Source organism: Xiphophorus maculatus, chromosome 3 (genome assembly GCF_002775205.1).
Source record: "Xiphophorus maculatus strain JP 163 A chromosome 3, X_maculatus-5.0-male, whole genome shotgun sequence".
Taxonomy (NCBI): Eukaryota; Metazoa; Chordata; class Actinopteri; order Cyprinodontiformes; family Poeciliidae; genus Xiphophorus; species Xiphophorus maculatus.
The window spans coordinates 10,386,247-10,409,563 of NC_036445.1; the positions used below are offsets into that span (position 1 = coordinate 10,386,247).

Consider the following 23,317-nt stretch of genomic DNA (forward strand, 5'->3'; position numbering starts at 1 on the left):
ACAGTCTTGGTCAGCATCCCACTTTAACATAGAAAAATAACTTCATTTTTTTAAAGAATTCATGTTTTTCTATTTTTCATTTTCTTTAGAATATTTCATCTGAAGTTCATCCAAGCAACCTCTGAGCTTTATTTGAGTTGTTTTTATTATCTGAAGCAAAAAATGAGCAGCAGAGTGACTTCAGCAGAGGAAATGCCCCCAAAACTCTCCCTCCTCTTTCAGATCACATGGTTTGGAAACTAGTCCACAGAATCCGAATATCCGTCTTGCATATCCATCAGTGTGGCCTATAGATTAACTTTGAGTGTGTTACTATGGTAACAGCAGCCTAGTTAAAGGAGACAGTGAGCAGAGGCGAGTGAGGCTTAAAATAAGCCGGGACACTGACTGAGTATTCACGTGCTTTTGATTTGTGTGCTGAAAATGAGATGCACCCCCTCACAAAGAGACGTGACAGCTCTCAGGTCTATTTATATCACCACTCTTTCTTTATTTTGAAATCTTTTTCTATCTCTTTTGCTCCATCACCATTTCGACCTCTTCCTCGCTGTGTATTAAAACCAGCCGTGTCTTTTCTCCAGTGGCCTCCGAGTGCTTCGATGACGAGCCGTGCGGCGGGAGCAGCTTCATGTCTGAGGAGGACTCGGAGACCCGCTCCACCAGCAGCCTCGGGTCGACCCCCAGCAGCCCCCAGGAGCTCCTGTCCCCCTGCCCCTTCGCCGGCTCCTCCTCCTCTGGAACGTCTTCATCCGACTGTCCGTCTCCCACTCCCTCCTCGTCTTCCTCCACGTCGTCTCCAGCTCTTGTTTCCCGGCCCTGCAGCCTCGACCTCCCCAGCACCGTCTCGCTGTCGGACTTCGGCCTCATCTCGCCTGTGCTGGGACCTCGCAGCGAGTGCAGCGGCGCTTCGTCACCTGAATGTGACCTGGAAAGAGGTGATGGCGGGGAAGATGCACCTGGATTTACCAGAGACAGTTTAGAGGGGAAAAAAGTGTTTTGAGTGAGTTACAGCAGAAGAGGTCACTCAGGGCTGAAACGATTAATCATGAAGAATCGATTATTGAAATAATCATTTACTAATTTGGTAATCAAATAGTCATCAATCAGAGTATACAGGCTTTAAAAAAGGCCGCTTGTAAAATCACAGTAATTAAACAAAAATTTTACAAAAAAATTAGCATTTTGCATTTTAGATGTCTGAATGTTTTTCACAGAACTTAGAAGTGTCATAGTTTTAGCTTCATTTGGTTCAAATTCTATAAATTTCCCCCACCTTTTGTTGTCCAGTTATTAGTTAGTTGAAAAAAGTAGTCAACAGATCAGCCCTACATTGTTCTGATGTTGAATGTAGCAGAAAGGGCTTATGATCAAGCTTATACTAAAATAATTCTACATCTCTTATTTGGAAAAGAACATTTATTTTATTACATTTTTAAAAATATTTTAACATTGTCTAAAATAAGATTAAGTGGATAAATTAAAAAAAATCTACAAATTGCCATTTTTTATTCAATTAATCATCAGAAAAATGTATAGAATAACCAATTATTAAAATAATCGTTAGCTGCAGCCCTACTTGTATTACAAGTAGATTTCTGTTTTAAAGAAACACAACTGATTGCTTCTATTACAAAGATCGTAACATAAAAGTAACCTTCAAAGAAGGGTGTAAATATTTTTAAAAAGAACATTTCCACTTCAGGGATTATTTCCAATGCAAAATCATGCATTTTTGGGTCCTCGATAAAAGTCTTTGTAGAATAATGGTCATCAAAAATTGTGGAGACGTAACAAGGCTCTGTGTGCACACTGTACACACAGAGAGGAAAATAGGCAAAAGCAGAGCAAAATAAATAAATAAAGCAAAGTGAGATGGATGGAATTTGCGTATCTATTTCAGTTCAGGTCCTCCATCTCCTGCTACTTGCTTGGCTCACACCTGCTCCCCTAAAGCATAAAATTTGTCAAAGTGACAGTTGGACCCAGTGGCTCGTGTGCAGAGAAGAAACCCATCTGCAGAACCGTATCCAGAGAGAAAATTGTTTACATCCCTTCAGTTTGGCTGAATGAAGAGATTTGAGCTCTGGTGCCATCAGTCAAGTTCTCACATGTTGTATTTAAAATCAAGAAACTATTTTCTTATTTCATTTTAGTTAGCATTCTCAGATGTCACATCCAAAGTAGCAGTCTCATAATACCATTTCTTATACTATTTACATCAGAATTTTACATCAAACTATGTAAAATCTATTGATTTGATTTAAAATGAAAAATATTTTTTAATATTTCTGCACAGTATGTCAGCCCCTTTTTGCCCTACCTTTTGTCAGCAGTTGGTCAAGCTATCTGCTTAACTAGCCTGCAGTCTGCTGGTTTACAGACATGTTGCTCATATCGTGCTAACTGCAGTTTGAAAACTGTTACCTCAAAAGTGATGGATGGTGCCACTTTTGTTTTCACATAGTAATTTGGACTTTTTTCATGCCTGATGGCAGGATTGTACATTTCTATAACTGAAAAACCTTTACTAAACTTTTCTTTTCTCCATCATTAAACCTGACCTTCTTCCTATCTGCAGGTGACCGAGCTGAAGGTGCAGAGGGAGATCTGGACAACACTCCGACTGGAAACGTCATTTCGACTTCCAACACCAAGAGGAGCTTCAGCCTCGAGGCTCGCTTCAGTTTCCTCAACCTGCGACGGCCGCGAGTCGGCAACACCAAAAACAAGGAGAGCTGTCCCCAGAAGACTGAACCGGGACAAACTGTTGTTCTCGTCAAAGGAGTCTGAGGAGCAAACGGGAAATATTTCAGAGGGACTGCGGTTCTGCAGAGACTTGAATTCTGAACCAAAAACTCCTGGAACTCTTATGGGTTGTTAATAAGCTACTTTCCACTTCTGTAGTCCAACTCCACTCTCCATGGTTAAACAGAAAACTTTGAATGTTATATTTGGTGTAATTTAAGCTTCTTTACAACCTTCACACACCCATGAACTCTCCCACCAGACGTAACAAGCTCTGGTAAATGATAAAAAGAATTAAAGTTACATTTTTCTCCATTAAAAGGATTACTATATGGCAAAGCAACAAACCAGCTGCCTGCAAATAACCTTTGACCTGGGTTTGAATTATATATAACTGTTAAATGGCTCATAGAATGCTGTAAGGGATTGTTCTCAGCTTAGTTCAACATTTAAAGGAAGCTGAAACACAGTGGAGGACAACTAACTAGCCTTTAGCCTTATACTCTATAATACTGATAAGACAATGTTGTGTTGTATGAAATGTGTTTAATATTTAGGACTTAAGTGTTAAAAATTGTTTATGGGACACAAACTGCAGTTCAGGAAAATTACCAGCTCCAGCTTCTTATTTCTATTTTACCCCATCGCGTGTTTTAGATTCCTCAGTGCAAAACAAGAAACTGTTAAACATGTCTGCTTTCATCACAAGTGGTGCAATTTAGCTTGAATAAAGAGAGAAGTTGACAAAATTGCAAAGCCTTATTCCTCTAATCAATTTAATTTTAAGGAACATTTTGCCCAAAGAGAGAAGAGGATTTTTTGTTTTTAAATACATTTCTTTAGGGGAAAATAAGAAACCCCTACGTTGAGAACAGAGGATGGGAGGTAAAGATTTCCCCAGAATCCAACCCTGGTTCCTGGAAGTGTCCTGAAGTGAAAACAAAACCATTATCTTGTAATCGCCACACATTGCCTCAAGCTCAGAGTGGAGAGTCTGGACTTAAACTCAAGTAATTGAACAAAAAGACAAAATGTTTCTAGGAAAACAGATTTCTCTTAGTTCAGAGTAAGGCTCAAACAGTTTAGTTTGCTTTTTACAATTGAAGTGAATTACTTTGAGTAACACAATTCAAAAAATAAAGTTTATTATATAGATATATTACTTAGATCAATAAATTTCATGAATTTATTTCTGCTAAAGCCTAAAGTTCAGCATCTTAAAAATGTTATGTCACAACCAATCCTTACTGTAGACAGTTGACACTTTTCACAAGGAGTGTCTTTCCACTCACCTGCATCCAAGCAAATGATTAGAAAGTTGAGTGGAAGGACAACAGAGTCCAACAGTGTCGCTCAGTGATGTGTGAAGTGCAATTTTGAGCTTGCTCTTAAATCGGCTTCATCTTCAGGACCTTTCTTGTGATTCTTTCCTCAGAACTTCTCTGGAGGGAGAACTTTCCAAGAAACCTTTTACTTTAAATAAAGTCATTATGTTTAATTTAAACTTTAAAAGACAATTGGACTTCACTCGGCGAAAACACGGTGCTGCTTTAGAGAAGCTCCAACCTAATCTAGTTCAGCTGTCCAACACAAAGAGCTTCTTGTCCTGTAAGTCTGTGGTTTAAATGGGTGAAGGCCTTGAGAATGCTTTTTATAAACTCACAAACAGGATGTGACTGACGTAGATGTAGCCTTGTAACAATGCAGGGTAGTTTTTATTAGAATAGCAGAGATCTTGATTCAAGATTTTTTTCAGGGTCACTTTGGGTTTTTTATTAACTGGATGTAAAACTGTATCAGAATCTTTTTCATTTTGCAATCAACACAAGCACTGCAAAAAATTGTGAAAGCATGTCGCTGTACATTCAGCCTTTATTTCATTAATGTAACAGAGACTCAGTTTTATAAACCTTTGAAAGAAATTCAAGTGAAATGTGAACCAAAACTGTGTCAATCGTCTAGTTTTATTCTATCTGCCCCAATTAGCATAACACTTTTATTCAATTTTATCCTCACGTCAACAGATTAAAATCTTGTTTCTTCTTCCTAGAAATGTCTCCAAGTACATAAATGACACCTCGCTTCCTGTTGACCTTTAGGCGTTTTGTTTTTCCACTTGTTTCTCTTGACTTTAATGGCCACCAAAATTGAATTAATCCCGTCTTTGCACCAGGCTTTCATCAGCCCAGCAGCTGCAACTTGATTTAACTTAAAAAGAAATACATTGCTATAAATTTTGAGTTTAAAGGATGAAAACAATGTCCAGACTGCTTCTACCAACATCAGGCTCAATGACTTCCAGACATAAACACACATCTAAATCTCATCAAAAGCCTCCCAGATGATGTTGCAGCTGCAAATGGTGTGCCAACAGAATATTAAACCCTGTGGATTAAGAATGAGGCATTCCTCTGGTTACTCGGTGAGCAAATACCTTTCAGCAATATAATGTAGATCAGCTGAATTGGCCATTGAACTTTGACCTTCCACACTGCTTGCTACATGTCATTATCAGACTTAGGACAAACTGCCACAAAAAAATAGCAGATTTTAGGTAGCTTTGCAGAAATGTGGTTCTGCAAGAAAATTCAGTTCAATTGTTTGGAGAAATTTTATGACATTTCTATCAAAAAAACAAAATGAACAGTAGCTGAAATATTGTCAACCAATAGTAAACATACCAGGAAAGAAAAAATCATGGACTTACCTAACAGTGTTTACATCAGCAAATCTGAAATAAACTAAACTCTAAACTTGCTAAACTTCTCAGCTCCAATCAGCTGATGTCGATAACAATTTTATTGTTGCATAACTTTTATATCAATTAAAGCAAAAAAAAAAAAAAATATATATATATATATATTGTTTCACAGTTAAAAGTGACCATCTGGAAGGTACGTGGATGTAAGAAAAACTACAGTGAGCTAGTTTATTTGCAAAATTATGGAAACTATTGGAATCAAATGAAAAAAATGAGTAAAGCAGGTGCAGCTAATCAATTTGGCTTGAATGGCTAAACATTGGTAAGTGTAAGCACCTCTATGAAATCAAGGTTTGCATTAACTGAGTATCAAAGATTAGAGAAAAAAATCTTTAAGAAATCACTGGTGGTGTTGATAATCTGGGAATGGGTCTGAAGTCCACCACTCAATAGTTGGAAAGGTTAATCAGTGACTAATATTTATGAAAAAGTTTGGAATTTTCCCAGATGTCACATCAAGAAGTGCAAAGAAATAACAGATAAATTTTAGACAATTGTTTATGTTTCTAACTTAGAACCAACATGCATTCCGAAGTAAAATATGAGATCATTTGTCAGAAACAAAATACACACTGGGATGAATACATTGTTTACCAGCCTGACAGGTCAGTCACACGTGAAAAAAAAACTCATCTTTCTCCTGTGTGTGAACCCTTACTTAAGTCCTAAAGGGTTCCTAAGTGAGACTAACTCTTCAGTGGGGATGTTGTTACTGTGTGAAAATAACTGAAAGTTAACTTTTTATATTATCAGAAAGCAAAATGATACAAAAATAACTTCTTAATTCCAATGGGACTTTCCCAGTTAAATAAGAATTTTAAAAAAGAATAATCAGATAGCGGCTTGAAAGCAGTATTTCTATTTACTGACGTGTTTAATTCAGGCTGAGAGTAATAACAAGATCACTGAACTTATTACAATGTAGCCTAGTTTAGTCTTTGCAAGGTTTTAAAATTCACCAGTGATGAAACATGCTGGATTTAGAAATGTTTGCAGAATTTTTAAAGTCTTGGAGTTCAGGTAAGGGTCTTACACACAGAAACCACTGTTGTAATAATGCTAGCTATGCTAATTGCTAATACACGATGCTGAAGCATGTAAAAATGTATTTTACAAATAATTTTAGAACAGTAGCATCCCGCATTTTTTACACTTAATTAATGACCGCTAAAGGCAAAAAAGCTAAAAAAAATATATGTATATAATTATATTTTCTTATTGTAGTTCCTAAACCGAACTCAGTAATGGCGAAAGTTGGTGGAACAAAGCTTTACAAAACACAGATCTGAAAGCATCCATTAATGTTTCTGTTTTTGAAACCTGGACAAAATTAGGTATTGCAACAGGAGACAGAGTCCATAGATAGCAGGAAATCAACAACAGGATGATTAAAATGACCTCAAATTCAGTGAAATGTTGTGATGTAAAGAAAATGGATGGATGAATGAACTTTTTATAAACAAAGTAGGTAAATGCATCCTGTATTGAGTAACTTGGAGGCAGAAACTGATATAATCATTTCCCTGTATTTAAACTTTGAGTAAATCACATTAGTCTACTCAACATTTAGTGCAAGTTCTGCAAACATTACATCAACATTCATACAACAGGCTGGTACAAGATTGTCCTGCTGCATTTGTAGACCACTTCACTGGTAAACAAATCAAAGAAATAAAATAGAATGACAGAGAAAAATGGCTTTTATGACAATAAATTATGTATCAACTGGTACACAGAAGTTCTGGATAATGGACAATTCAAAGAAACATGTAAAAAATATTATTTTACCCTTTAACAGCCCAGCCAACATTCCATTTACAGCCAGTCATACTACTGCACATGGTGGCACATGGTGAGTCAAAAATATGGGTTTAAACCTTTAAAACAACTTGAGTATAAAGCAGCAGAATGTTGTGGTCAACAAAAGTCAGTTTTATGCTGTATGGTAAATATTATAGTCAGCATTTGGCGCACAGCATTCTGGGAAATTTAATGAGTCTGAATGGAAAGGTCATGATAACCGAAAGCACAGAATATGTGAGAATCATCTGTGCAGATCTAAAACTAATGACGAGTTATATAATATGACTTGCCATTCCTTGAAAATGTTTAAACATTTTTTTGAGTAACCAGTAATCCCTAGTGTCACAATATTCTGCCTTTTAAAATTGAAAATAAAATTAAACCCATTTCATCCACTTAAAAGTATTTCTGGAGTTTAGCAGTATCACAGTATGCCTTGCTGTGATGGAGCTACTGATGCCACAAAAGTTTAGCAAATTCAATTCACCAAAATGGAGAAGAATTTGTCCTAAATCCACTTTTTCAGTTTCAAAAGTCAAAAATAATCTCAGCTGCACTAAACTCCAGTGAGTCTAATAATATTCACTCATTGATGAAGTCATAATTGAGTGAAATCCAGTATAACATAAAGAACAGATCCAAGTCTTATTCTCCCGGTGAGCAGCAGATATTTATCTGACCAGGTTGTTTGAGAGAAAATCACATTTTAATTTCCTCCACTGCTGTAGTTTCATGATAAACATGAAAAAAGTGCAGCAAAGATAAACAGAGCATGGATACTTGGCAATAAAGACTCAGGTAGAACACATACAGTACAGTGACACCTGCCAGAAGCAGGTGCTGCAGTGAAGAATCACTCAGCACCACACTGAGACACAAAGAGCAGGCATCATTCAGATGCCGCCATGCTGGATTCCCTGTGCTGCTCCTGAGTTTAAAAACCACAACAAGGTACAGAAGAAGAAGAACATTTCCTGCCATGTGACATTGTTAGCAGCCAATTGGTGGAAACACTTTACAATATGTTACCATCTCATCAGGTTTTTCTCTATCATTTTAAGTCATGGTCGACTGATTTGATAACTAACTCAAGGAAACATTTTTTGTTTTGTTTTTTGTCCTGTAGAAGCAGAAGTAAAGTGACCTCACGAGCTTTAGGAACTTTAGAACCAAACTGTGATGTTGGGACACATTCAGTAACTTGGCAATCATTTTACAAATGTACTTAAAGCACACATACATACATGTGTGAAATCCTTCATTTTTTATTGTTGTAGATTGATCTCACATTGAAAAATCCCCCCATATTATATAAATATAACTGAAACACTTCCATTCCTGTTTTCCTTGGGTCTAAACTATGGCATGAGACCCATTTTTCTTAGCCACTCTTAAAAAAAACAGGAAAGACAGAAAAAAAAAACCAAGAAAGATATGTGTTGATGTTTTCAAGTCTCCAAATGGAAACAAGAACGCAGGGAAGGGAGGTCAAAAAATCTTCTTTATCAATTATTGTTAAATACCTGCATTTAATTTTCCAGTGTGTGATTATTCTATTGAAATAAATAATACAACTATCTTAAAGCTGCAGTGTTAAATTTTGTGAACAATGTTTTCTCGCACATATTTGTTTGTAACATGTGAGATAATTTGTGAAAGCTCATGCCAGTGCTTCTACTGCCATCTGCAGAAATAAACCGTTCCCGGTCAGAAACAACCAATCAGAGCCTGGAGGAAGGTCCTGATACAGTCGATCAACCTTATGCAAGCTTTGCTCAATGTGCAACTGGTGGAGAAGCAACTTAACATTACAGAAAATCTGTATCATCCATCACCAATAACCATGCTAACTAGCTCCTTGTGGTGAGCTAGAGGGACAGTGTGAGCAGCGTGTACACAAGGGTGATTAGCAGCACTAAGACACACCTCCCGGCTCTGATTGGTTGTTTCTGAATGAGAGCGGTGTAATTCAGCAGATAAGAAGAAAAAGATCAATATTCACCCAGAATTATTTCAAGATCTTGTTGGTTTCTCTGAAATGTATTCAAATATTAGTGGAGTGTATATAAATAATTTAATTTCTGTGGATTAGGGAAAAAGTAAAAAATAAACTGTGGACTTGATTCACATAAAAAAAAAATAAATAAATAAAAGCCACTGTAAAGTATGTTGTGTAATTATTCCACTCTGGGAAAAAAAAGTTCAAATGTCTCATAAAAAGACCAAAAGTGTTTTGACATCCATGCCAATGATGAGTGAACATAAACTGACCAGGGTAGCAACTACTTTGCATTTGTGTTTTCATGCCAATGTCTTGTGTCCCGTGATTAGATTATTATTAATAATAGTTTATCAAACCTTGTTTTTCATAGAACTATGCATTATTCTTGGTTCATTTAACAGAGAACTTCATACCCACCATCTGCCAATTTAAACTTGGAGAGGCTGCACTGTGTGAAGGCAGGGGAAGTAAAGCAGAAGTCACTTTCTGAACTCCTGGAGCTGCAGGAAGCGCTCATTATTTTGCTCATTTTTAAACTGCAGTCCTATGAAGATCCCATAATGCCTTCCTCTCTTCGTTACCTTCCTCCCCTTTTTATGTTTGGTTTTTTGTCCTGCACTCTGTCTTCACTGGAGCTGGGAGACTTTGAGGGGGGAAGTGCTGGCAAAGTCCAAGAAGAAAGGTCCTTCCTGTTTAGGCAAGAAGGTGGTGGGGGTGACGTTGTAGATGCCTGCTGGGACGTGGTCCAACTCCATGTAGCAGAAACCGCATCTTTAAAAGCACAAAAATAGAAAATCTTATTAAACAAAAAGTTAGATGTTAGGTGATACACATTAACTGAAGCTGCTGTCTGAGGTATTTTTATAATTTTAATTTTATAATTCTCATTGAATTCAATGAGAAAGTGTGTCCAAACCTTTGGTCTGTACTGTATATGTATATATATATATATATATATATATATATATATATATGTATATATATATATATATATATATATATATATATATATATATATATATATATATATATACTTCTAGTTCATTTTCATAAAAGCAATAATTCTGGATTATGAGACAGAAACATTTTTACAGAACTCAAAGGTCAGGTATAATTTTAAAGTCTTTGTAACATTTGAACTTTTTTACTTGTTTACACATACAACCACAAACAGGACAAGGTATTGGACAGTTGGGAAGTGAAAGGAAAATAACAGCCAAGCCTGGCTGCAGAAGCCACCTACTTAAATAACCATATCAGTCCAAATGTATCCATTTTGATACATGTGTTTCTGAGAATTCTCTCTTTTAATAAAGTTGTTTCACAAAGACATGTTGCAATTAATTATTACATTTGCTTTCTGCTCTGTAGTGAAAGATATGGGGCTGAGATGGCAACACAAAGTCCTAGTTTAGGACATACAATAAAAAAAATTATATTAATTTTAAGAATTAGAATTTCATCAGATCATATAACAATAAATTAAGTTTAAAAAAATCTATTCAATGGTTAACTAACCGTAGCAAGAATCAATTGTATCTCAGATTTTCAGGTAGATTTTATAAATTAGTACTTTATCAAATCTAATTTTTGTACAAAAATTTATAAATCCAACTGATATTAAAAAGACATTTTTTCATGGTAAACGCAATTCCATTTATGACAATATAACATTTTCTGACATATCTTGCATGAGGCTGTAAAGGGTTAAGCAGAACACACTGGTGTGTAGTTTAATTAAATTTAAGTATAAATGTTGTTAGAACACATTGGAGAACAAACCTGTAATCTCCACTGTTCTTCTTCTGAAAGGAAGCCGTTCCTGGATCACCCACCGTTGACACGGTTACCATCTCAAACCCGACACTGTACTGCCTGCAGGCAGAGTGCAAAACACAGGGAGAGGAAGAGATCACTAACTTCATTACATACTGGAAACACATATAGGGTAAAAAAACTAACAAATGGCAACTATTCATTTTCAATGTTGTTTTTTTTTCAAAAAACAATATTTGATACACTAAGGAAAATAATTAAACTGCAATTAAGTTTGGAACAAAGACTTTTATGTTAGAAAAGAGTTTATCAGCTCCACCTGAACAGCCAATAAGATTAATGGTTATTCAGACTTCAGACAATATTTTAGCTGATAAAAACAGTAGCTCGTGTCTCTTGTAAACCATAAACTACTAACTGTCCCACTGCAACTCCATGTCTGGGGATCACGATACCTTTCTGTTACATTGTTAATCCCTGTTTGCTTTTCAGCACTAAAGAATCTGTATCACAATCCATAAGATGATAAAAAAAACACTTTGAAACCCAGAATAAGAGGTTAGAAAAAGAACAAAACTCTCTGTATGTAGCAGCATGGGTCAAATCTTGCCGAGTAAAGGATTGTGGGAAAAAGAAAGCACTTAAACCAAACCAGGAGGATTCAAAACATCCAAAACATCTCCTATATTACTTATATTGCCAGTATTTATTAAAGAAAGATATGTATTGTAAGAAAAACTCCACTACTTCCAGGAGGAACTACCAGACAGGATGTTGCAAATTTAGAGCAGTTGATTTTTGGCCATTAACACTGTAGGCATGAGTCAGGAGTCGGTACCGATCAAATGAAGCTAAAGGTCAGACGCACACTGACAAACTCTAAAAACAAAAAACTTCGTGTGATCTGACCATAAACTCTGTTTTACACCTAATAGTTCTCTAGAGTCAAATGTGAAGTCAGAAATCTGAAGGTTGATCAAAATTGGGTCTTACAATCAAGGAAGCAAAGCTGCAAAAATGAGTTATTCAAAATATCTCCACTTTGATGTGAACGACTGCTTAAAAAAAATTAAATACAAGAATTTGCTGCTAAAACTGTCTACAAGCTACTGAACAATTTTTTCTTCAAAAAAATTTTGATTGTATAATCACGTTTGGTTTCTTTACAGCTACAATTTAAATTTCAATAAAAATCTAGTAAATAACAGATCACATATATCTGAATATAAAACTATGATGTGGTATTTACTATGGTAAACTATGGTATCTGAATATAAAACTATAGACATGGTGCGCTTCATTTTTGCCATGAATAATTAATGCTAATGCCATCATGGCCGCAATACAGAAACATAAGGGGTCAAAGGGAAGTCCTGTTCTAATAGATTTTCTGTTGTGAATCTGACCTGGAACCACGCAGTTCCACCAGCAGGGGGGCGGGCCGCTCCAGGTTTATTTGGTAGATGGGGTTGTTTTTGTACGAGTCCTTGTAGTTCCCACAACCGCCGGCGCTGACTCCTTTCCACTGGCCATTGATCTGAGGGCAGAGTTACAAATATAATCTGCTTTGATCAGAATGTTGACTTGGCATTGGTAAAATGTTCAATTTGCAAACAACAGACTGCACAACACATCACAAACTGCATAAGTAACGTACCCTTTTAGTGTGGGTGAACGGATTTGGGATTTTGGCGAAAGTGAATTTGCATCCAGTGTACACCTGCATAAAGACAGAAAACAATTATTGCAGTAAGAACAACAAACTCTTCATTTCGGCAAGTTTTTGCCAGGCATGTTTTTTTGATTTCTGCATTCTTAAAGTTCCTGAGGTTCTAAGTTTATTCATAGTTTATTCATGAACATGTTCTCTAAAAAATGTTAGCTCCCCGCTTTGATCTCTTCTGAAAACTCTTAGCAAGAAGGAGTTCAATCAGTTTTCCTCTCAGAAAATGATCAAAGCTGAAGGGAGATTGGAATTTCTTTTCCTCGGATGATTTTAAGGTAAAGTCTAAAGTGATTACAGCAAATGCAACAGTGTTAAACATAAAGAGAAACGTGCCATCATTAAGGGTGAACAGATCTTATATCCAACTCATCATCTCCTCCCAAGAGCATTTTGCAGTGAGGGAGGAAAGTCTATTAATTATAAAGTACTGAACAGATCTATCTGGGTCACACGTGCACACAAAACAGAACACTTAAAAGACCTCGGCTCGCTCAGCCAGCCTCAGGGTTTTTTCACAGCCACGAGTTTGGCTGAATAATAGAAAAGGGGGATTTTAAATCACAGTGAGAAGATGGAAGTGTGAAAAAGTCACTGCTACTAAATGTCTATGATACATTCACAAAATAAAAAAGAAATATTCTCCTCAATGCAGAATGAATGCATTTAGATTTTTGTAGCTTTCTATCCCTACTACAGTAAGACTTTTATCGTACAGCGCTTTGTGATTTTATGTCTGCGAAAAGCACTTTATAAATAAACTTTACTTACTTATTAATGGGTGTATCACAGAACATGGGTTATTATTTATGGCGTGAGAACTACTGCTGTAAGAGTCCATAATAAAACTTAATTTAAGTGCACCAAAAAAAATTCTTTAAAGTTGGTTTTAATTCTTCTACATCGAGTTAAATTCATACAAAAGCCTCTTTATTGTTTAAGCCACTGAACCAACTTTAAACTCAATCATTTTCATCCAAATAATTTGCCAAATAAAAGATACGTTCTAAAACCATCCAGGATTGCTGAATTTTACTTTTTAAATATGAGTGTATAGAAAGACTACAAGCCTTTAAATAGAAGCTCGGACAGAAAGTTCTCACCCGCAGAGTGTAGTTGATGGTGTTCTGCTTCTCATACTGAGAAACCACGAGTGTGAAGGTGTGTGTTCCTGCAGAGGTCAGCCGTATCTTGGTCAGATAGTGAGGACTGTTGATGCGGATCCCATCGATGTAAGGAGGAGGGTCGGCTGCAGAAAGTGAACAATGCGGAAAATCTCAACACCACTGTTTGAATTATTTTCCCTAAATGTCAATGAAATTGGATTTGTGCTAATCAATTGTGTTATTTCTGGAGTGAAATATTTAGTAAAAAGATATGTTTGGTCTTCACAGCTAAATGCATTTGTTAAGAAAAACTGGTTTCCTCCAATAGACTGTTTCCAAAGATCCCTGACTTTGCGGTTTGACTTTAGGTCAAAGGTGAGCCAGATCTGCACATTATTACACCTCAGCAATGTAGGAACGAAAACCTCACCTGGGTAGTAAACCTTCTTGCCTTCTGTCTTGTAAACAACCAGTGTGATAAACTCCCTGTTTTGAGCAAAATCGTCCTGTAGAAACAAACAAACTAAAATGATCAGCAAATTAGGTTTAAATAAAAACCAAATATGACACAATGATGGTTAATCAGGTATTGACCTTGTCTGTGATGTGTCTGGTGAGCAGCACCCACACAGCGGCTCCCCCTGCTGGACATTGGACCTCCAGTTTGTACTGAGGATTATTTGCGAGGCTGTAGACGTCCTTCACAGGTCCCTGCTTCCCATCCCAGCTACTGCAGGTGGTTAAAAAAAGAGATTTCTTTAGTCAAAGTAACAGATTGCAAATTGAAACATATGTTAGTCTAGGAACAAAACATCCTACAACCCAGTGAAACAAACTTATTGTCTGTTTGAACCTTTATTTTGATGTAAAAATATAACAAATAAGGCACAACATATTTTAATGAAAATATGAAAACGCAACCGGAATAAGTAAAAAAAATGTGAAAAAGCAATGAATACACTGTTATTACTGAAGATTTTCTTTCAACAACATCAAATGCCAGATTATTGATTTATTAGTTTGCAATAAATATATGGAGAAGGCAGATACAAGTCCTAGTTTAACATGTTGTTGTAAAATGTTTGTACAAACACATAAGCATGATTTGTTCAGTAAACAAAGAAATACCTGTGAATACAGGAGGAGTCCTTAAACAGTGCAGGGTTCCAGCTTAGATAAATGACATCATAGTACTGACAAAGATCCTCCCATGAAATCCAGAAAACCCCTAAAGACAAAACAGAAAATTATTAAACAAAGATTTATACCAGTAGTTGTTCGTAAATTTGACATTTTTTGCTCTACTTCATCCCAAAAGGTGCAAAAGGTAAATGTAATGTTTCTGTGAAAATAAGTCAAGTGGTTTTATCATTTCTAAAGTAATGCATCTTCTAACACATCTCTAAAGCACACAATCCTCTATTTTGTGTTCTTCATGTGTTTAATTATTTTTTTTGTCTAGCTATTAACATATTTGATTTGTTGTTTTTTGGGGGAGGGGGAATTTGGTGGTTTAATGTCTGAACTGTTTTCAACCTCTCTAAAGCTCTTTGCCCTACATTTGGTTCTATTAAATTTCTCTATAAATAAATTCACTCTGAAGGTGATAAAAGGTGCTTTATTTCCTTGATGTCTTTAAGAAGGAAAATTACAACAATGTTTTTAGCCTAAAGCCTGGTGAGAAGGTGCTTTTATGTGTGCAGTAGCATGAGCATACCGTTATCAAACTTCTGTGCTGTCTTGGGGTCAAAGTTGAGGTATTTAAGGAGCTCTGGAGTCCAGTTTTTCTCATCTCGCTCACTGTAGCGCCCCTTCCACCGCAGATGACTCCACGGATTTTTCAGCTGCAGGAAACGCATTCCCTGCAAGCGCAACAGACACAACAAAGCAAAGTTAATCCTCTTGGGTGCCAAATTAATTTGTAGCAACTGCGATGTGAAGTAAAATGTTCATAAATCTCCTAAAACTCAATGTTCTGCATGGGAAAGTAATAAATACTAACCTTGTATTCCCTGATGTCAAGAACTGCATAGGCATGTGTTGGCACTAAGCCCCATCTCTCCCCTTCCTCCTCAGTCATCACTCCTGTTGCCGTGGTGATGAGAACCTCACCCCTATGAAATCTGGATGCATAGAGAGCCAAGCAAAATTAGAGAGAGGTTAGGTTAGAAAAGAAGAGGTGTTACAGAAGTAACAGTGTGAGTTGGTGTGTTGTCACCTTTGGAAGAGCATGCGGAAGGTGTCTTCCTTGTTGAATGACTGATTGTCAGAGTGCATAGCAATGCGCTCAGGGATCCAGCCGGTGAGTGCATGCAGATCAATATTCTAGAAAAACAAAAAATTTGAATTTTAATCTTTTAAAACATCCAATTTTGGTTCAAATCTGGACATATGTGCACAGACTGTAGACACATGTAAGAAAAGATCCAAATAGTACATGAAACCACTATTTCCACTTTAACAACACTCTACTGAGACGTGTAAGCAGTTCCTATGAGCTATTTGTGAGTTTTTTATCCCTTTAAGTAAATTATTCCGAGGAGTTTAACAACAGTAGGTACAGTACCAAACTAAAAAACAGCTCGATGCCATGGTCCTTACCGAGTTGGAGCCAGGGAAATCATAGCCTCCCATCACCTTCATGTAGGCCTTCTCTATCAGGGAAACCCATAACTCATTCCGGTTACTAGAGTAGGAGCAGAGCAGCTCTCCGTTACGATCCACCGGCAGGTAGTCATCAATAATCACCTGAACCAAAGATCACGATCAGTTGGGGAAAAAAAACTATGGAAGAATTCTAGGCATTTTATCTTTATATCAGCGAATGCTGTGTCAGTTGAGGACATTTACAGAAAAAGAAAACAATTTCAGTTTCTGTTTTAACACTGACTAAACCCTCTTCTTAAGCCAGGATTTAGGCTATTTTCACAGCTCCTCAAACAATCTCTGTATACAGTAGATGAAAATTTGCAGTACAAGCAGCACTTTTCTTCCTTAGTAGATAGTGGATGGTTGAAGTCAAACCTTTCTGGGCACTCCGTTGATGTGAAGTTTGACCATGTACTTTCCACAGGGATTATACTCTGGCTCCCCTCGCCTGTTCTGAGGGTAGATTATGCTGCAGCGGAGAACAAAACTGATGATTTCTGATTTTATATTCTACATTAAATATCACCGGCTACAAAAACAAAAAAAACATTCACAGAGAACCCATTCACATTTGTACCTGGTGATGAGTTTCTTGTTGTAACGCCTCTCATAAGCTGCACTGATGGCCAGTGAAGCCACAAATGAACAGTCAGAGACCACCGTCTAGATAAATAGGGAATTAAAGACAAAAAACTTTTATCTTTTAAATAATTGCTGCTATAATATCTACATTTTTATAAGACACTTTGATAGTTTTGCATCAATTCTCAGTGTAACTGTGCATTATTTCTGCACAGTTACACTGTGCAGAAGTGTATGTGTGTTACACATATTAACATGTGTAACACAGTTACACATGTTAATATGATTAGCATATTAACATGTTTCTGTTCTGCTATAAAGTTGTAAACTTGATGATATTACACCACCTACTGGGTGAATTTGAAATTTGCATATAAATATACATTTAATGATGCTATAATAATGAATTACAACAAATTGTAGCGACTACACTTCTAGTCTAAGAATGTATTGTAAGAAAAAAAAACATCAGTTAAAGTCTGACCTGTTTGATGCTGAAGCTGGACACAGACATGATCATGGTGGGATTATTGCAGATCTCGTCTGGTCGAACCCAGCGGGAGAAAATGGCTTTCTGTTTGGGTGACAGGGCGAGTTTCCCGGTTTTGTCCCTGTGGAAAACATTCAGTTGATTTGAAGCAGTCAGATGCAAAAATCTTTGTTCAACAATCCGATTTATATAGAAGTTTTTCTCTATTTAGACCAAAGCTTTTGATTCTCCATATTTGGCATCCAGATATCCTGTTTAGTGTTTACAAATCATTTACTTTGTGGAAAAACCGGGTAAGTCAGAGGTTTGGCCTTTTATGCTCATCGCATGGATAATCAAATTTAGTTTACCGATATATATTTTTAGACCATGGACCTAATGACAAAACATCTATGAAAGCTGATATCAAATTTAAACGGGTGAAAAAAATCATTAGGACTCACGAGAAGGGCACAGGGAAGGCAAATCGTTCCTTTAAGTCCACACTCATAAAGGGCACATAGGCGATGCCGTTGATTGTAGATGTACTCCTACAAAAGAATCCAGAAAACTGATTGCAGAGTCTTTCATACCCAAACAGAGGATTCAGATCATTACTAATCAGAGTTTTAAAGTTCAGACAGGACTCAATAAAATGTCATAACACATAATATATAGTTACTTTAACTCTTTATACTTGGATACTTTCTAATGCGTTCCATTAACAGTCTCACCTGAGGACCTCGATCTCCTCCGATGTGTACCGCTGACCCTGGGGCTCACTTGACTGGACCGCTCTGATTGGTTGAGGCTGCTGTCGGTCATGGAGGGAGAAGTCTGGCCCAAGGGGGAAAAACTGACGCACCGGTCCACCAGAACCAGAGCCGCTGCTGGGCTTCGTTCTGTCCTGAGACTGTGCCGAGTTTGATTTGGACTGCGACTCTTTAAGACCTTCCGCTCTGCAAAAAAAGGCATGCTCACTGTCGGTCAAAGCAACCCTTGTTGTTTTTTGTTTCTTGTTAATAACTAATTCAACTTATTTAATCCTTATTTTTAGCTAAATGTATTTTCTGCTAAGATTCACATGCCAAAAGGTTAAAGGTGATTGACAATGATCTTAGCACAAAAAAAGGCAAAAATTTATGTTATCCTTTATCTTACTTTTTGTTGAATTTTTGAAAGACTTCTGACTAATTTAAAGCAACAGCTCTGGATGGTCCAAAACAAAAGCTTAAAACTGTTTTGTGCAAACATTTTGGTTTAGGAAATATCAGCACCAGAACTGACCTGTCCAAGGCTTGACGAGCCAGCTGCTTCAGCTTCATCTGAAGATTTTGGTCAGATGACTCGTTTGACTAACGGAAGAAAAAACAGAACAAAGGAATATACAAGGTAAGATAAATGTACCACCTCTGACTGGGAGGAGGACAAACATTTATAAAGAAGAAGAAATACCGTTTTGATGCACAGTTCCACTGCCTGAGTGTACAGCTCTATAGCTTCATCATCATTCCCCTTCTCATCTTCCTCAAAGGCCTGAGTAACCAGGAAGTGGGCACGCTCCAGATCCACCTGATGGCGGGATTTCAGCGGGTCGCTCTTCTGGGACTGGACTGGGGCCAAAGTTGAACATAAGTAAGATTTGTTAAGTTAGACTGGTTGGATTTAAAGGGAACGTCTTGGACTTAGTGTGCTTTTTTTATCATTAGAAGTCTTTTATAAAGGTGTAGTTTTCATTTAAATGGAAAAAATACAGATTAAATGGAAAAATTAGACAGAAAAGTCACAGTTGAAAGTAAGCAATAACAAAATCTTATTTGCAATTTGTAAACAGCGCTGTAGCAGACACTGCAAGCATTAATAAAGGTGCTCTGATAAAAACAGACATTTTGGCCAGAATGTAAATCTTTAACTGGGGTGGAAAACTAACACTGCACATTTCAATCAACACACCTTGCTCACAATGGATTATTTTTCTTCAACAGGAATGAAGAAGACAATGAGAATTCATTGGAAGAAAGCTTGCTGCAGGCAGCAAAATATTTGAGACTGGGGCAGATTTTCCAGATGGACGATAAACCTACTGCATTTTGAAGAGGCTACAGAAGAAGAGTTCGGATTAAAATAGATATGTTCAAGTTGACAAGTCAAAAGACTAAATCCAATTGAGAATCTCTGTCCAAGTCTCTCTGCATCCAATCTGAGTTTGAGCAGCTTTTCAAATTATTTGTAAAGAATTTTAATTATTTTTTTTTTCTTCTTCCAATTCACAAACTATGTGTATTATTTTGTGTTTTTGTGTTGGTCTATCACATAAAATATACTGAGATTTGTCGTTGTAATGTGTGAAAATCTGAATAATACAAAGGTCTTTATACCGACACCATACCAATTAGAGGTTTGGTGAACAATGGGAAATAACAGAAAAGCATCATGTTTGACATTTGTCAGGTGAATTTACCTGCATTGTGGAGAGCCTGAACACGGTCCAAGTATTCACTCACTTTGTCCTGGAGCCCCTCCAGTTTGGACCCCGCCATGCCTGCATATATCAGAGCCTGGGCTGCCTCCTTTAACACACGAATCCCAATATTAAAAAAAAATTAAATAATAATGAAACACAACCAATGAGCACTGTCAGGACTATTTATATAATGTTATCAAAACATTAGACAAAATAAAAACTGAAACTATACAGATTCATAAATGTAATTAAGAATCAAGCGAATAAGTGAAAGTGGACTTAACTACAGGAAGCATACAGCTAAATGCTAACCATGACAAGTAACGGCTGTTTACCTACCTTATAATAAAACACAGCCTCATTATATTTGGCATTCTGGTCATAGGTTACAGCAGTTTTCGCGAATTTGAAAGCGTCGACTTCCAGCGCTGTACAATCCATGTTGAACCCAACTTTGATGATAGAGTAAAGAGCTCTCTGCTAGCCAGTGAACAGGACAGCTAATCGCTGCTTTAAGTAAATGTTTACCTTCATTCACCGCACAGTTTCCTTAATCAACTTCGACTGCCCATTTTAAAGGTTATTCTGCGTGTTATTTCCAGTAAAACACAACTAAACAGACTAGGGAAAAGTTCTGCTTCTCCTTATGATAAATGACTACAAAACCAGCCGACATCAAAACAACCGAGGAGTTTCCGGGAAAAAACAATTTGCGCAGCCGCAACAGAGGTCTCAAACTCGGCTGTCTCATGCTGCGTTTAAGTAAAGTAGGAAAAATAATATTTGAACGTTGTTATAAAACTAATTTTAACGTTTTTCTTATTAATAGTAGTAAAATGGGAAGTTTTTTGTAATTAAAACGATGATTTAGCGACTGCAAAGAGTCAAATCCATTAAAAATATGAACAAAGAAACCTAGGTTGAAAAATTAGATTAAGTCTGAGCTTGGGGAAATTGCGTTCAGGAACACCACGAAAAAAAATATTTTAACCTTTTAAAACTTCGTATAGCAAATCATTATCAGAAAGTTTTGAGTTTTAAAAATGTGAGAATTATTTGTTTTCCAACCAAAAACTAAAGAAAATTTAAGCAATGTCTATTTAAATATATTAGTTTTATTCTTATTAATACATTAGTCTTAAGAGGTCATGTGTGGTTTTTTGCCCGATCACTGATTTTTAATTAAAAAGCTTGACTTTCCGATACCGATTTTGGCCAACACCATTTTATTTGACTCAAAAGTCCCTAAGTTAGCAAAGAATATTTGTGCAACATTTCACTTTTCATTTTTTTTTTTCAGTTTTTGAGTCATTGATAAAGCTGCCACATACACATGTATTAATGTTATACCGACATTAAAGTATACATAGTTGAATGCATTAGTTATGCAAAATCTGGAATTTTACAATTCCAGATTTGTAAAATTCTGGAATTTTACAAATCAATCCAGCAACTGGAATTGCTTCCGGTTTTATTGAGATATAAGGGGCCTGGACATAGATACACTCAACAAAAATATAAACGCAACACTTTTGCTTTTGCTCCCATTTTCCATGAGATGGACTGAAAGATCTAAAATTCATTCTAGATAAACAATATTACCATTTCTTTCAAATGTTTTCCACAAATCTGTCTAAATGTTTGATAGTGAGCACTTCTGCTTTGCTGAGATAATCCATCCCACCTCACAGGTGTACCACGTCAAGATGCAGCTCTGACATCATGATTAGTGCACAGGTGTACTTTATACTGCCCACAATAAAAGGCCACTCTGAAATGTGCACTTTTGTCTCACAGCAAAATGCCACAGATGTCGCAAGCATCGAGGGAGCGTTGCCGTTATTGATTCTGATCTAACGGATATCCCGGGCTTTAGGATGCACACCTGGATTAACTGGTGACACTTTCAGAATCTCAGTTTGAGTGAAGATTTTAACCCATTTCTGATGTAAAAGTATATAAGACAATTGTTTTTTCAGCGTTGTCTCTTATGGTTGAGTACTTGGGTCACTTGATGAAAAGAATAAAGATGTTTAGTTAAATTACGAGAAAAAATATCAACAATAAAGAAGAAATGACACTGCCACATACGTAGATCTGCGGTAGCCATGTCTTCTGTAAATGAACTAGGAAATAAACTATAACATGTTACAAAAACAGTGTTTAAAAAGATTTCGCTATTGTTTCTGTGGATATCTAATTGAAATATCATACAATAGGAGGGAGTTGTGAAAAACAACATAGCCAGTTTAACATTTCTACCTTTGGAGTCCAGAGATGGGTCGACTGACCTGAAGGATTTTAGCTAGCATCCTATAAGCAGTTTTGCATGATTTTCCACTCCTCCTTTCTGGCCTGACGGTCAGTGGCCACGTTTACAATTGAAAAAGGGATGCTAATTTGAGCCATCAGAATCATCAGTTTGGACTCAGGACTTTTGACCCTCTTTCGGGACTTCAGGGGAGAGGTCGAAACCCTGCTCTCCCAGTGTTAACTGGACAACCATCAAAATTCTAATCAGTCTTAGTCAGATAACAAATAAGGGTGAACAATCATTTTAGGCCACTTGTGAAAAAAATGTGAGTTAGTTTCCTCAGAATATGCTTGTCTTTACTTTTATTGTTTTTCCTACTTGTAGACCGATGATGTTGTTGCCTTGAGGACTGCTGTCCTGCGATGTCTCTTAGTTTTTGAGTTCTGTGTGTATCTGATGGGGGATGGGTATTTAAGGTCAACCGTGATTCTGTTCAGGTGTTGTTAACACTAGAAGTGCTGGAGGCAACAGTTTTCCACTGTGTTTGGTTTGGGTTTGATGTCGAATTTACGTGTAACTACATGGAAGTAGCAAAACAATGGACATTGTTCTGTACAATAAATGACCTTTTTGTAAGTCAAACTAAAGATCGGCATGATGAATCTCTACTGAACGCACGTAAGACCAACGCCTTTCAAGCATAACAACCAGTAGCCTAAAATATAGGATTTTAGCCGCTACACTATTTCTAAGTTGAAACAACTTCACTAAACTAAGTTAAATTAACTTTACACAATTAAGTTCATACAACAAGGTCTTAAGTAAACAAAACGTAAGAATAGTAGTTAAACTTGGTCACATTTTTCAAGGGAATCGATTTCCAAGATTTTTTAAAGTCGACTTGTTAAAGTTTAGAGTAAACAAAATCTACTGCCAGAGGTTGTCATTATTAATTTATTTAAATAATTAAACTGCAGGTGAAA

The 23,317-nt window shown here is 36.6% G+C and overlaps 2 protein-coding genes across 2 annotated transcripts in view; one reads left to right on the forward strand and one right to left on the reverse strand.

Moving 5' to 3' along the window:
- Positions 1 to 3,501, forward strand: part of sh3bp5 (SH3 domain binding protein 5) — a 29,519-nt gene extending 26,018 nt beyond the window's left edge. The window contains exons 8-9 of the mRNA XM_023330561.1: positions 582 to 935; positions 2,579 to 3,501. Of these exons, the coding sequence (XP_023186329.1) occupies positions 582 to 935; positions 2,579 to 2,790 (566 nt within the window). The 3' untranslated portion in view covers positions 2,791 to 3,501. The remainder of the gene's footprint in view (positions 1 to 581; positions 936 to 2,578) is intronic.
- Positions 3,502 to 4,584: 1,083 nt separating this feature from the next.
- On the reverse strand, positions 4,585 to 22,521 carry capn7 (calpain 7). Its single transcript, XM_005815612.2, has 21 exons — positions 20,420 to 22,521; positions 20,078 to 20,186; positions 19,072 to 19,229; positions 18,904 to 18,971; positions 18,351 to 18,575; positions 18,081 to 18,167; positions 17,632 to 17,758; positions 17,143 to 17,228; positions 16,941 to 17,034; positions 16,518 to 16,664; positions 16,135 to 16,241; positions 15,919 to 16,039; positions 15,634 to 15,778; positions 15,045 to 15,144; positions 14,511 to 14,646; positions 14,347 to 14,422; positions 13,914 to 14,059; positions 12,745 to 12,807; positions 12,494 to 12,624; positions 11,094 to 11,186; positions 4,585 to 10,082 (listed from the first exon to the last, which is right to left on the reverse strand). The coding sequence occupies exons 1-21, from the start codon at positions 20,519 to 20,521 to the stop codon at positions 9,938 to 9,940; spliced, it is 2,466 nt and encodes an 821-aa protein (XP_005815669.1). The 5' UTR covers positions 20,522 to 22,521; the 3' UTR covers positions 4,585 to 9,937.
- Between the last annotated feature and the right edge of the window lie 796 nt (positions 22,522 to 23,317).